The 16,013-nt window shown below is 35.7% G+C and overlaps 1 protein-coding gene across 1 annotated transcript in view; it reads right to left on the reverse strand.

The window, feature by feature from the left end:
* The window catches only part of RASA1 (RAS p21 protein activator (GTPase activating protein) 1), a gene marked incomplete at its 5' end in the record, with an annotated part of 47,612 nt that overhangs the window by 18,308 nt on the left and 13,291 nt on the right, over nt 1-16,013 (reverse strand). The window contains 7 exons of the mRNA XM_010082857.1: nt 3,137-3,213; nt 3,500-3,657; nt 4,975-5,052; nt 8,565-8,652; nt 10,123-10,279; nt 12,110-12,230; nt 13,182-13,260. Coding sequence (XP_010081159.1) covers nt 3,137-3,213; nt 3,500-3,657; nt 4,975-5,052; nt 8,565-8,652; nt 10,123-10,279; nt 12,110-12,230; nt 13,182-13,260 — 758 coding nt within the window. The remainder of the gene's footprint in view (nt 1-3,136; nt 3,214-3,499; nt 3,658-4,974; nt 5,053-8,564; nt 8,653-10,122; nt 10,280-12,109; nt 12,231-13,181; nt 13,261-16,013) is intronic.

The following is a 16,013-nucleotide window of genomic DNA, read 5'->3' on the forward strand; positions in this document are numbered from 1 at the left end:
CTTTAAAGAAACAAGAATTTTTTTCCCCATAAGCAGCTTACACTGAATTAGTAGGCTACCTTCAGTAAGAAACTGCTATTAGTTGAAAAAATCAGGATATTTACACTTTGCAATCTAGCACATTTTAAAGAGAAACAAATATACAGAAAAACATCAGAACAAACAATAGTTGATCTCTCCTCTCCAGACACAGATCAGAATTCTCTTGACAATGATCTTGATCCAAAAAGAATCACAATATTTTACATGATGAGTACTAGTACAAAAAAATATAAGAGTGAGGTTTCTTAATGGTTTATTTGCTAATGAAACTTCGGGCATAATATTTAGTAACAAGATTAGTAATTATAATATGGGAATCAAAGTGAAATGTGGTTCAAACTTAGGTTTGTTCCAGTCCTCAGAGTGTAAATGAACCTTACTATGAAGCCCTTGTCTAACCTTGCCAGAACAAAACAGAGCCATCAAAAAAAAACTTTAAAAAATTCCTATTACTGATTCAGAATAAAAGCCATCTGAAATCTTGACAAAGAGGAAATTGCTCAATACACAGATATACTAAATTCTGCCATTTGCAGCCACAAGTCACTGCCGCATTAGCAGAGCCCATCCTTCTAAAAACTCAGCTATCAGTTTCAAAACCAACCTTTGTCTATAAATAATAACTGTGTGTGAAAGGAAAGACACTGGCTAATAACTTTGCTTTATGGACTTGCCTGCATGAGGAGACCACTTCCATTATAAAAATGTTTCTTTTTCAAGATGAATTTTTTTCATCACTAACTAATTTGGAATTAACAGACTACCATGGTGCAAAACCAAATCAGAACTTCCACTCCAGCTCAATGCTGTGTGTTACTGTCCTGAGAGATTTACTAATTCAGCTGTCTAATCATACCTGAGCATCACAGTTTGCACTAGCAGCAGGTGAAGGCTACTAATACATTCTAGGGCTTTATTTTTTTCAAGCCATATTATATATATTTATTTGAATAAAGCCTTATGCAATTTACATTTAGAGAAATACAAATTTAAATAGAACTGATACTGTTTAGTATTATTTCTGACTTTGAAATACTTTTTAAAAACAAAAATACTAATAATTATGGAATACTCATAATATGCAAACTTCCAAGTAAAAGACTTGAAAACTCAGTAAATATTATAAAATACTGAAAAAATAGCCTTCATGCTGGTATCATTTTGGTATTTAACGTGTGTGTTATGATGAAAGAAATAAATGAGTAAGACCAATCAAGAGTTTTGGGCCTTCAATCTGCATTACATGGTGGGAAAAGCAAGCAGAAATGATGGCTTAATCCAATTAACTGGGGAGATGAATAGTACCAGCTCCACAGACTGCCACTTCATAGCAGTCGACATTTAACAGTTCTCTTGCTTTTTAAGAGTTCAAGGGTTATTCAGGCAACACAGCACATATGTAAGTTAGATAAGCTCTAGTTTAGCTCATTTTTTCCCCCTGCACTTCATGTATTTAATAGGGCTGGGGATGTAGGGAGAGATATGTGTTCATTCAAGTTGACTTAGTCAAATCCTTATCACAGAATGAAAAGACTGTTGGGTTATGCTGTAAGAGTGTACCTAACTGCAATCAAGAAACTCAGCCAATCCTCCTCCTGACCTAGACAAGGAAACCTTCTATCATCTCCCATCAGCTGGATGCATCCAAAGCCAACACAATCTCCTTAAGCTGGACAGAGAGAAGGAAACCACAAAAACACTTCTGAAGAAGTTACTGAACTATGCCATTTAAGAATTATCCTTTTAAAGGTTCTTCTACTAACCAAAGCTTTGGTGTAAATAGAAAATGAGCTTTCCAGCTCAAATGAGTAAAAGAACATTGAAACAACAAGGTCACAACTGCAATTAAAGCCCTCTTGCCTGTCCCAGAGAATGTGTCTTTTTCCTCCTGCTATGCAGAAGGTTTTCTAGTCAGAGGAAGGAGAATGACGTTTGAAATTTAATTAGGTTCTGCAAAAGTATTCAAAATGAGTAGGAATTCTTTTACTTTGGTCAAGGTTTCCCTAAAAAACTCAAAAAAAAAAAAAAAGAAAAGAAAAGAAAATCAAGAATCTAGCACTGAGGCATATTTAACAGGCTTGTAACACAATATACACAAACCGAAAACAACTGCAATAGATGATAAATACTCTGACAGGCTTTGGAAAAGGGAGCTCTAAACACAATGGAAGAAAAACCTTCTTGAAACTAATTTGAGAGGGATGGGGAAGGTGTCCTTCCCTGCAGGCATCAAAGAGGATGCAGGGGGCTGAAGCTGATCCAGAACAAGTATGGTGGAAACTGCGATACCTTGAATGACAGAAAAAAAGCCCTAAAAACCATGTTGTGTGGGAAGAGAGCTAAACTTAAAAAAAACCCAAAACATTCAATTTTTTCTATCGAAGAGCTTAAAATCCATATTCTTCAAACCAAGCCCTTTATTTTCTAGAAAGCTAATAGGTCTTCTGAGCTTGTTAATTTGCTGGAACAGAAACAAAACCACAGTTGAAGAAGCATCTGTCTGGGTAACATGGGGGAAATAAATTCTTGGGACCTTCTGTAAAAGGCAGAAGAAAATATGGATCCTTTCCCACTCAAAGTGATACTGAGGCAACTTCAAGTTAAAGCCCAGGAGTGGTACAAGCTAAATGGGTAGATGAGGTAAAATGGAAAGGAAACAAGGCAAATTTTGTTCAGACACCATCCAGCTGGTTTTTTTGTTTGTTTGTTTTGTTGGGTTTTTTTGTTTTTGTTTTGTTGTGTTTTGTCTTTTTTATTAGTATTATTATTGTGAAAGAACTATATCTTCTCTCCCTTTCTCTTTCTCAAAGGAAGCAACAAAAAACCTGAAAAGGAATTTTGTGCAATCATGCTTAAAACTCTGTGGAACTTAGCAGTTTATGGAGCAGACTAATGCTGACAGCTTCTCCTTCCTTTTGCTTTTTGGTAAGCAACAGTCATTGTACCAGACATCTAAAACATACAAACACAGCAGTATGGTAAGCATAAAAATATACTTAATTGTCTCTCTTGTGACAATGTTTGTCAAGAGTAATGAAAAAACAAAGTATCTGTTGCTGCAATATATATGCATCTTTTACAGAAAAATACTTACATATATCTGGATCCTTACTTTTCTTTGTTTTGTTACTAAGACTTATCTCAAATCTATTAATATCAGATGAAAGATCACTAGGAAAAAAAGACAGAAAGCCTCAATTAATACTACACTTGTCTGGAATTTAGGCTTATTCTAAAACTCGTTTCAATCCTGAGTTCACATTATCGGCCGAAGTCACATTAACAAAGGTATTTAGGTGCCTACAGAAAATTCTGCCCATGCAAAATTTGGCTGAAAGGTTGCTAACACATACAGTATTTTTAAAAAGCATATGCAAAACAGTACACAGTGTTAAGAATCTTAAATGCATTGCGACTTACAAGTGAAATTCAGTAATTTAAGAAGATTAAGACTTACTCAAAAACAAATTCTTCTGACCAAACAGGGTTCTGCCCTTCCCTGATGTGTGTTTTTGCTACCTGGACACTGTTCAGGTAGATGTTACAATACGGATTAGTAAAATGCTTTACTGGGAGCGTATGAGCTTCTTCTACATGCAAAATAAGACTGCTGACCTAAAAAAAAGACACAAAATTTACTTTCTGTTGCTGAAACACAAATACAAAACACATGAATGGATTATTTTTTATCCTCTGTGCGAAAGCTTAATGTTAATATGTGAATACTGAACAAAAAGTAAAATTTCCTAATAAAAAGAGCAAGGAACAGAAATAATGGAAGAACATTTTAAGAGGCACCAGTGACAAAATAAGAGAAACTCAAATAATTACTGAAAACAAATCTCCAGCCCCATGTTTTTAAGGCATCTTGTTTTCTTCTTTTAAAATTATCATTCAGGCATTAGGATTTGCAAATACTAACTTTTCTATACACAGAAAATTTTACTTAAATCAAAGGCTGCCCCCTTGAATCAGAGCCATGGACGACTTATGGCTCTGATTCAAGGGGGCAGCCTTTGATTTAAGTAAATAGCTTATTCTATGCTTTCCTATCAGATTGCATAAAGTTCCCTTGTGCCACACATTACATTCTATTCCTTTATGTGGATGAGCATTTTCTTCACTTTTTGAAGTAAAGAATTATTTCAGATTGTCACTCTTTTCGCTTTGTTTTTGCAGCTTGAAGCCCCCAATTTCCCCTACCACTGTATCTCTGAAGTCATCCAATTTAGTTCATTTATTTGGTATCCAAATATCTTTAATGTTAACTACAGAACAGTCGTGTGTTCTGAAGAATATCCCATTTTATTCCTTTCTCCACTATCTGTTATAACAACTACATTCAATGTTCCTAACATTCAAAAATATCGGAAATTCTTGATGTATTTTCCTCTTATTCTCCAATCATTACAGACTTAGGCATTTATGACTATCTGTCCTCTCTGCCCCTGAGGAAATGCTGGCAAACACAGCACTTTCAAGAGGCCGAGAGAAATTAAGCCACAAGCATGGTTCAGCATGGATTTGTTACTGAAAATGAATAATATTAGTTAAATGAGGATTTTGTTTACATGTCAGATAAGTCTGTCAGATTTTTAAAACATTTCCCATATGTAGTAAATTTTAGAAGTTAAGACAATACAAACACAGACTTCTTTACACTTTTACTCAAATGTAGTCAGAAAATAATATCTAGCAAAGCATGTGCAGATTGGCTAAATCCATTTTACTTTTTATGTATGTAGATATTATAAAAAAAAGTGTAAGTTATTCTGGTTAGTTTTGCAAGGCTACTACTGCGTAACTCCAAAAAGGAAAGTAAGTTAACACAGGATTTACTACTGTTGAAAGGAAAATGCTGAGATTTATCAGTATAATTTTGTGTTGAGGAGACAAAACACTCCTCTGCCAACCCCGTAATATCAGCTTCACCTGACGTAGACGTTTATTTGATGTTCCTGGACTGGTTTTTCTTAAACTGCAAAACATCTGCAGAGCTTTCATCCAGTCCTAGGAGAGAAGGATGCAGAATAATATAATAAACCAAAGTCAGATACAGCTTCTTGCGGTGGAACAGACGTAGCTAAAGAGAGTATTGGAAGTTTTCCTTTAGCTTAGCAAAACCTAAGTTTTCTGTAATTCCAAAGTATGCAAGTTTGAATATTAAAGCAAAATTCTTATCTTTACTCAGCAAAGCCTAGTAAAGGATTTGCAAATCTGAACTATTTTCTCTTTTAAAATACCAAGCATGACTAATGGATATACAGTGTGTTCTTTACCAATTTTCCAGTCTAGTAATATTACATGAAATTACAAATGGTATATAAAATTAAGCAAAACTGGTTTGCTTCTGAGAAAATTTCAGTTAACAAGCCAAACTATTCTGATTCTTCGCTCCAGTACTTCTGTATGGCAGTGATAATACTGTGTATACTTCAAACAACAACTAAAACATTAACAGAGAAACACAGAGCATATATCCAACATTCCCCACTTTGCTCACAAATGCATACAGCAGAGTGGATAGATGGATTCCATTTTGATAAAGGAAATAAATAGGTTGTTGAAATACTAGGGCCTGAGCAGTGAGGCCCTGAACCAAAGCTGACCTCTAGGTGAACCTCACAACCTAACAATATACCTAATATGTATAATATTGACCACATATGCAATGTATTACCTTACGAATATATGCCAATTTATAAAAGCTTCTGTTGTAACGCTTATAGAGAATTGCTGTAACGCTTGCTGTAAGCCTAATAGCTGTGTAACGGTAGCCCCGCTTGCCAAAGAGAGATAAACCTATCTCAAACCCTCAAACAGACCTCTACGTGACAGAATGTGGCAGGGCAGTGACGGGCTTTGTTCAGAAAAGCATAATCAGAGACAACCAGACACCTTTACTTCTTCTTAACTTTTTCTTGGGTTCTGGCCAAGTGCGGGAAAAAGTTAACAAGGTAAAAAAAAACCACACCAGATGTTTTTCACAGCTTAAGATAGAAAGTTGTTTATTTAACTGTATAAAAGTGGGGACCATTTGCAGTGAAATTTGGAAGCCTCCTCTATACAGTGGAGGCACTGTATAGAGATTTCCCAATTGCTGGGATGAGTTCTCCAAATCCTTCGCTGTAAAGAGGCTCCCCAGCGTCTGCGGATCTGGATGATGGTAATACAGGGCAATTGGTGATGTATCTTTCTTAATCACTATCGCTAACTCTATGTAGTAATGATTAGGTGCATTACCTTATTTTTGTGCTTGCTATAGTAGTTTGCTTGTTGTCTTGCTGCTTTACCTTATCTTGCTTTATTTTCTCTGTACTATTTTCCTCATTACTTTGTCATTTTGGACATAAGCAAAAGTAAGTTTACTTTTTTTTGGTGCCTGTGTCCTCTGTGCTATCCCCGTCGATTGGCAAAACAGTTGTCTAGCACCAAACTGACTGCAGAGCCTTTGTGTGTATTTTTAATAAGCTGCTAAGAGACACTGCCAACCCGCGTGGCCACCTTTGAAAAAGCCACTGTAGCATGAGAAAGTTGCTAACAGAGGAGCTTTGCAAGGGGCCTTTGGAAGGTGGAAGATATTTTATACCCTCATTCTCTAATTTTTGTCCCCCAACCATCAAATTTTGTGTAACTCTTGTAAAGCACAAAATCTAGGTTTTGACCAACAGCCTTCTTAAGTCTGTATCTCAAAGATCCACCACTTGTCTCAAAGTACAATTTAGAAGCGTCTTTAAAAAGCCCACAACTGTTTCAGTCTTACCCTTCACAATATCTTCCACATTTTAAAAATACACGAATATGTACTGCAGCTATTCTCAGCTAGACCACTTTGCCAGTCAGGTTTCAGCTTTCAAAACCTTGCACAGAAGGAAAAGCTTTCACCTATGCATCACAAAGATTCAGTAGCTTGTTTCCTTATTCTCAGGAGTAGCAATCGAAAAAACAAACGCCTCCTAAATTCTCTAAAACAAATATTTCCTAGATGCATAGGATGCCTCTATATTCACTCATAGCAGGAAAAGCTTTCCCCTTAAATGCCAAAGCTTACACCGGTGAGAATGAACAACGAGACACAGTAAGCACAGTGACACTAGCAGGCAAGGCTACATTTTATGTTCTATTTTGTTTTCTACAAGCCATAAAGACAACAATGCAGTCCATAGGACGGCGCTGCTTAGATAATTATTTACCACATAAGATAGCCTTAATACACAAATAAAACTATTCTTCTACAAAATGTTACAGATTAAAGAAAGCTGATCTTTTTCAAAAAAGAAATATCTATAAACTTTCCTGAGCCAAAGCCATATTATTAAAAAAACTCCCATATTCTGTATAAATGCAGTGAACAGCCTGTTAAGCAGATTAAAACCAAGAGCAGATTATATCAAATGTTGAGGGAACAAGACAGGGTATTCTGTCTTACATTCTTACTTCTTTTAATTTCTAGAACATGAAGCACGTAACAGATGTGACTAAACAATGTATAGTAATGCATGTGGAAATTAATGCATATATTCTTAATTGCTATACAGCATGCAGCTTCTCAAAGACAGTACATTCAGTGTTGTGTGACAAATGCCACTACATCATTCTGATGTAATCTCAGCATCTTTCGTAAATTTGTATTAATTTAAGAGGAAAATTTGTGTTTTCCTTTGTATACAGCACAAGAAGAATGCTGAATTTATACAGCTTTCATCCTCTGGTGAATGGCAGTCTATTATAAGTGCTCTAAACAGCTTTAATTCCTTTCAAATAAATTCAAATCCAAAGCTTCTGATGCAACAGGTAATATTTCAGAGCTGCGGACTCTCAGAGCTGTAAATTTAAAAAACAGGGACACTGTCTCCTTTTAGATATGCTCTCCTGCTGGTGAGTGAATTTCAGAAAATTAGGCTGCTATCCTACAATTCTTAAATCAGCAAACATAACCGCTAGAGAGCTAGTAACTAAAGGATACCAACTAAAACCAGAAAACCTCACTTGTGCACGATCAGGGCCCAAGACTATGAACAACCACCAATTTATGGACAGGACAAATAACTACAAAAGGCAGCTGTTCAATATACTTTGGTCACTGGGCACACAGACGTGCCTTACTATTTTAGTTCATATCAAGAATATGCCTTTGAAGGAAAACTCCCACATACTCTGGTTCATAACACGGAAAAGTCCTGGAAACTAAATTATTCCTCTTAATTGGACTACATAAAAAAAATTAAAATTATATTCTCCAGAAACTTACAGTGGAAAATAATGGAAGAGCAGTCCATGGGACCTGACTGGAACTTGTCCAAAGTAAAACCCCCAAGTGCAGGTAACGTAGTGCTGGATTCTCAGCACTAACTGTTCCCCTTACAGATCTGCTATTACTCCCTTATAACATCTGCTGATACAGACATATCCACTAACTATTCGTGATACACTTGCTTCCTGTTTCAGAAAGGCAATATCACTTAACACTCCAAGACAAAAAAATTACTTCTTAAATTATATATACCAACAAAAGGTCTCACCTGTGCTTGTTCTGGAGTTTCGCCTGCAAAGTAAAAGATGTAATGCTCTTCACTAAAGTGCTGAACTACTATCTGAAAACAGTTTGGCCTTAAAAACAAACAAAACAAAAAATGTAAGTTTAATTAATCTTCGTAATATCAGCAGACACCCTCACTTGTTGATATATTGCAAAACAAAGTTTATACTGAACTTGTACCTTTCTGCTGTTTGTCTGTAAGGAGCACTGAACACTGCATCAAGTTTTGTTTGTATACAAACATCATCACACACGGAAAGAAGAACAACTCCAACTATAAAACTTCTCAGGCAGTTCAAAACCACATTTTGTTTTGAATGTATTATGTCATTTTAAGAAAACTGCACTTCAGTACAGCTAGTTTGTTTTGGAATATTGAGAAACTTTTAGACTGGCCTGTACTGACTAGGCATATATGCTGACTTTCAATCAAGGCAAAAAATAGCAATCTACTAATGGAAAAGACTTGTCAATAAGGGCAATTCCTAGAGCCTTTAAAAGAAGGAGAGGTTCAGCATTAGTTTGCAACCAGTTAATCACACATTAAGGATTTCTTCTTTTGGGAGTTCAGGAAACAATATTAACTGAAGGAATCCTCTATCTGGCCAGTAAAATGTGAGCTGGATGAAATATTAGTCATTGAATGTACATGACACAAACCTCCCCAACCTTAAATGCAATTATAGTGTCTTGGCCATTTTGTGTATTTCCACTTATCTGTAAGTGTATTATCTGTATGTTATTTCTTCTAGATGACATTATAATACAGGATGGTAGAGGTTTTTTGTAAGAACTAATGAACAAATACGTAAACTGTTTCTTTTTAATTACGAATTATATCCAAAAGACTTTGGATTCTCAACTTTTTTGCTGATAATCACATCCCTTGCAGTTGGCATATTTGGAATATAAAAATATTACAGTAAATAAGCTTTGATGTGAAAATTATCTCTGAATATAGTAATTGTGCAAAAATTATTTCTGAGGATGTTAACACATATGAACTAATTTACTACTAGTCTAATCTAACAGAAGCACTTGTTCTTAAACAGAAAAGCACATACAGACTCCATCTAACCAAGCTGGCTTTCAAATACCTATCAAAAGAATGCAGACCTCTTGGAATTGACAAAATTATTTATTTTGTCAATTCTTAGTTCAAAAGGATTAAAATCCTCAGTTCATAATCTCTAATGTCTGTAAAATGAAACAATTAATGCACACAATATTCAAAAATGACAATACAAAAAAGCTCGGATCATCATCACATCTTATTTCACAATAAAACTTTTAATGCTAAATTCTAAAATTTTTATCTAGAAGTTTAAGTACAGTTGCCAGCAACTGACTTGCCATGGTAAAACAAGTTACTATTCATCAACTGTATCTGTCTACATATGCTTTTGCAATCCACACAAACTGCACAACGCAAGCCAGGGCTACTTGCTCACTAGCAACACATTGCCCATGTCTTGTACATGCCTCAAACAAGCAGTCAATTCTCCTGCTGCACATATGAGAATTAGAAGCCACTGTCCTACCTGCCAAACAAACTGTCATGTACTCCATAGACGGAACACACACTAAGGTCTATTAGTCCTTTGGGTTTTGTGGCTCGTTTTTCACGTTCAAAATAAATAAGCTGGGCATCATTTCCCTCTAATATAAAGTACAAGTTTTTCCATCTCTTTCCTTTACCTGTAGAAGAGTCAAGCAAAAAGTTACAATACTGTTTAAAAGCAAGTGTAAATTTTGTAAATGAAGAAAACAAAAGAGGGCAGCAAAGTTTCTGTCAAATTTAAAACAGAACATAAGGTACAGGTAATCACGCTTAAGTTATTATATCAGTATACATACTCAATTTTATGCAGCAAGCATCATCAGGTAGAGATGCAAAAGATTTCATAAATATTTTCAGTAATTCCAACAGGATTAAGCAAGTGCAATATGAGCTGCCTGGACAGTGAGTTCCTGTCAGTGGTTAAGACTGTATCTACACAGTTTGCAGATAATGATGCTGTGGATCACATTTATTACAATTTGAATTAAGAAGCAGACTACTGACATGAGAAAGTTGCTCCTAAACTCTGACCAATGTTTATCAGATTGCATTACAGTATATTAAAACAGTATGGCTGAAGAACAGAAATGGGAATCTGTTATATGTAAACTTAAAACAGAACAATGCCCTAAACACAACCATATGTAAAAATTTGGCTGGTTACACTTGTTTCAGAGAAAACATTCTCTGAACTACAATGGATTAGGAACTTTCTGCAACTAATTAATACATAAACCACAGTACCATTCAGAAAAGACTTCCACCCTCAATTTTATACTTTGATCATCATAAATCCACCACAGGCCTCAATAAATGAGCACTACCACAGTTTTGATCCAACACCCAGTGATTACACTGTCTCCTAAATGGATGAGTGACTGTTCTGAATTTGTTCCATATCCAGCTATGTGCATCTCTCTACACCTACTCAGTACTCTGATTTACACATTCAAACCATCTCATTATCTCTTTTATCTAGAGGTTTCCAATTCATTCTTGTTTGAGTCCTCACTCTATGACATCCCTCTACACTTCTCAGAATCAGCCTTCTCAATAGAAGAGATTCTTTCCTTGTTCTGTTCAGAGCGTCTACAGTTTGGGGTGGTTTGGGTTTTTTAATGTCTCTTTTATATTTAGCTATATTTAAAATCATGCCTTCTTTCTCACATTTGGTTGCTATCCAGATTCCTAGCTTCTAGTTATGGTCTCTGTCATTTGCAGGAATTGAATTATTGATAGTTTTTTTGTTCCATTAATGCTGATTTTTTAAAAAGTACAAATGTAGTGCTTGGTAAGGGACTAGCTTCCTTGGATCTTCAAAGACTTCCTTAATGGCAATTCTTCGGGGTTATACTGAGATGCGGCAATGTATTTACTGTATGTTATGTTGACTGTGTCAGTATTAGAAACCTAAAATGTCACAATATATCTTGTACAGCAGAATATGTATCTTAAATTCAAGATTTAAAACATATGACCTAATTTGGAATAACAAAATTAAACCAGCTCTGCTCTCCAATAAATGTAGAGATTTATACTATTCTAGCTCTCTTTAACCTACTCTATCAGCTAGAGTTGAATGAGTTCCTTATTAAATGCAAAGACTTTTTATGAAAATATACTTCATTTAATGAGTTCGAATGCTACCTTTAGAAAGGATGCCTAGTTTTTGTGCTGGGCTCTGATTTTTTGCAGAACAACTGCCAATCAACTTTTTCACATTGCATGTAATTTTATGTATCACGTTGTTCTACTCATGTACTACTTAAAGGAAAAAGACTTTTCATATTCTTCACGCACTTTCTACAACCCTTCAGCCACTTCAAATTTTACATAGTCCTGTGAGAAACAGGGAGTTTGACTTGGTGATCCTTATGGGTCCCTTCCAGCTTGAGATATTCTATGATTCAATGATCCGTATCTGCATTTTTTTTGAAGAAAATTTCATGGAAGTAAACATAACTCACTTTTTTTCAGAAGATAACCTTTTTTGACGATATTTTTATAAAAAGCATCCTTTGTTTTCCGCCGAATTGTATTGTAGATTTCTTTTCCATCCACTGTATCATTAAGCACTTGTTCTTGGTGCTGACAAACATTTAAGAAAAACATATTTTAAGCTGAGGAATAGCCATTAAAAAATTGCATACTGTGAAGCTTCAACAACGATCATTTTACTGATTATATTCTAGGGTATTTCTGTTAAGTATTTTCCAGAGAGAAAGGGAATTACCCATGATATGGTACTCTAAACTTGGTCCACCACGTTCAAGAAAGGCAAGCTTGCACCAAAATTGGTGTCAGCAGGACAACTATGAGAACATTACAAAGGGACAGGATCAGCTTTGGTATGCTTAGCTTAGTGAGCTCACTAAGGGAGAACACAAGAAATGTTCTAATATTAGTATGACAGATCTCGCAAAGGGGTATGAATTGACTGTAACCACTTTTAGGGAGGAAATGAAAGGAAAATTTCTAACCATTGAAACAGGAAGGTCTGGGAACAGAGAGGGAACAAAATATACAGGCATACTTTATAACTAGTTATAAGCTTATGAAAAGCTAGATGATGTTGTGTGCTTATAACTGGTAGTCTCTTAGGATGAACTTCTGTTATGGTGCAAGAACACTCCAGAAGAAGCCCTGCAATCATCCCTGAGTCTCTTCTGTGCACACAGGTTTCTTCTGGCAGAGGAAAAACCTCAGACACAGAAGAGAAGAGGGTTGCCTGGTTCCTCTAACATGGGCTTAAGGCACGGCATGGTTGAGCCAGGCACCACAGCTAGGGGCACACAGCAGAGGATGAACACCTCAGAGGACAGGCAGAGCTTACCATATTTTTTAATTGACTACAAGCCAACCTTTGGTAAGTGAATGCATTTGAGGATGAAACAAAAGAAACACACAAGCTTGAAAGCATTAAAGTTAGTGATGATGCTGTTTAACGACCATTGGTATCTCTGCTGTAATTCAGTTCATAAACTGATGACGATTAAGATCTGTGTCTTCAACAACAAACACTTAGAGACTAAATCTTACCTGCATTGGAACAGGATCTTTAAGGTAGTATCCTTCAACAATCTGTTCTTTTCTGTAGTGCTCGATGATGTCAGCAATACTGTTCAATAAGAAAAAGAATATTCAAAGGAAAAACTAAGCTGTTTAACATCTGTTCGAGAATTTTCTTTTCCATACAACCCCAGAAAACTTTCTCACAAAGTTTTAATAAAATCAAGTGTTAAACATCATAACGTCATTTGTAGCAATGAGAATTTACTAATATACTGAAGTCAAGAAAGTTCACAGAACTGTATTCAGAATGTATTAATTCTAAACTCTGCAAAATATTTTAATTAGTTGCTTAAAATGCGAAATGAGGACACTGCTTCTTCCACACGGAGTAGCACATGTGCACTACCAGCTCTCCAGTTACTATTTCATTGGCAGTGATTTTCAAACTCCTAGAGTAACCAGGGAAGGGGAATGGGAGATACTGCAGGAGCAGAGCAATTTCCTTCTAGGACACGAATACAAAACAGAAAAGCTTGTACAGATTATACTTGGAAATCTCTTGAGCTATCCTGTTAAATACTCAGTCGGTAGCACTCCTCTACATGGAAGCTTTCACTCTAATCTAACCACCAGATTCAGATTGCAATTGTGTTTGGAAGGCTCCAGAGAGAAGTAGTGACAGATACAAGCTGAAATACAAGTCATTTGAGTTGCTCTAACTAATTTTTACAGTTACTGAAATTTACATGCAATAAAGAAACGAAACATGAACAACGATAGAAATTAATAATTCATATGCAAAATATCAAGCTAAAACAGGAACGGAACAATTAAGTAGAAAAAAAATAGACTGTGTCTCCTCACTGCATGCATACTTAGTGCTGTGTGCAAAAGTAATCAAGAAGGCACACAGCAATTAAATTGTTGACCTGTTACAATCGATACTGCAAAAAAAAAAAAAATCTCAAAAACATTTAAATAGAGCTATAGCAAGACATCTCTGTACACTTTTCTCTCAGTCTAGAGCTATGAACCACTGCATACTTGATAAAATAATCTTCCCACAAATATTTTTGTTTTTCAGGTATGTAGGATGACATTAATTTCTCTTTTCAGTTTTAGTGAAATCAAATAATTTCAACTTTTATTGAGATGCAATCTGCATATGCCATTTTCTGCATAAAAATCTAAACTTTGCCACATTACAGAAAATGATGACTCAGTCATTATATTTTGCATGTTGAATAGCTACTGCCAACATCTTATAATAAGTAAAACAGCTTTATTTAATTCTTCTTACTCATCAAATCAAGAATACCTTGACTGTCAATGCCTCCTCTCATTCCTTAGTTAAAAATGCCAGCAGGAGTTCCTCAATATAAGGAGCAGGTACCTAGTTTTTTCCAATTCATAAAATGGGCTGAAGAATAAACTCAGTTGTATCTGAAAACTCTTTTTTTAGTTAAGAGTGCCATATAGACTAGGACTTTATGCTTTGTTGGAGGGACTATGGGCTTGGCTCTGCAGCCTTCCCGTCTTGCAAGTGAGCTCGATTCAGATGGTCACTTATATATTGCCTTACCACTACAACAGCTCAAATGCCTGAACAAACTGAACACTGCAAACACAAAGATACCAGGTATCTCCAGACAAGTATGCTACAGAATGCAAATCTGCAAGTGATCAGTTATCTAACATGTAAAATGTCAAGCATGAAATCAGACTGACCACAAAACTTATCTAGGGGACAGGAAAATGAATCACAGCCTTCTTCAGTGTCTGACACCAACAACAATCCTATTTACACAATATGCATCAAGGAAGGTATAAATAAGCATGGATTTTAAAAAAACTTTGTTTGACATACAGAAATAAAGACGGATCTCAGTACTACATTACTGTTACTTCAGTAATTTTGGCTTGTTACGTTCCCCAGGTCTCAGCTACTTGGATAATTTTTAAAGTATCTCACCATCATGGGCAGTATCTTTTTTTAATACTGAGAGGAGTGAATTGAGAATTATTCCAACAGTGGACATTTCAAGTAACAAAGAATCCAGAAAGCAGAACTGAGAAACACCATTCTACACACGGTTAAATTATCAAGACAAAGAATTAACACTAAACTCATATTGTTCAGTCCATCACAATACAGATTCATCTACCAGTTGAAACAAAATTATCTTCCAATCATCTAAGTTTTCAAATTATGCTGTCTCTCAAGTTCAAGATAACCTGAAAGCTTGTTCAGTCTATAAACATTGGGCCAATGTTTCTTCTCCTTTGACACAGACTAGAAGCAAAGAATAATCTCTAATTTTACAGTTTTTTTTGAGTGCTACCTGTTATGTAGGTTGAATTTTAGAAAGAAGGTAGATAGAAGACAAAGACAGGAGAAATGGCCTGGTATGCTTTTCCTACCACGTGTCATAAAATCAGAATTGCAACATTAATAAATGCTATCTTACATGAAAACACTGTGCAACACATATGGAAGTTATTCACCGAATGGCTGAGCACAGAAGGCGCTTCTGGAAACCACCTAGCCCAAGGCCTCAGAGCTCAAAGGAGGGTCAATGACAGCAGGTTGCTCTGGCTCTCATTCAGTCACAGCCTGAGCATCTCCAAGGATGGAGACTCTGTAACTCGTTCCATTTTTTGATCATCCTCACAGTAAAAGCCATACATCAGTAATTGTACATCTTTGGACTGAGATCTCATGACACAGTTACTAAAATCATGACTGTACAAGGTCTGCCTGGGATGAAGTTAATTTTCTTCATATCAGCCCACACAGTGCTGTGTTTCTGATGTGTGACTGAACTGTTGTGTTGATAGCACACCAGTGTTTTGACTACT

This window comes from Pterocles gutturalis, unplaced genomic scaffold (assembly GCF_000699245.1).
Source record: "Pterocles gutturalis isolate BGI_N339 unplaced genomic scaffold, ASM69924v1 scaffold7370, whole genome shotgun sequence".
Classification (NCBI taxonomy): Eukaryota; Metazoa; Chordata; class Aves; order Pterocliformes; family Pteroclidae; genus Pterocles; species Pterocles gutturalis.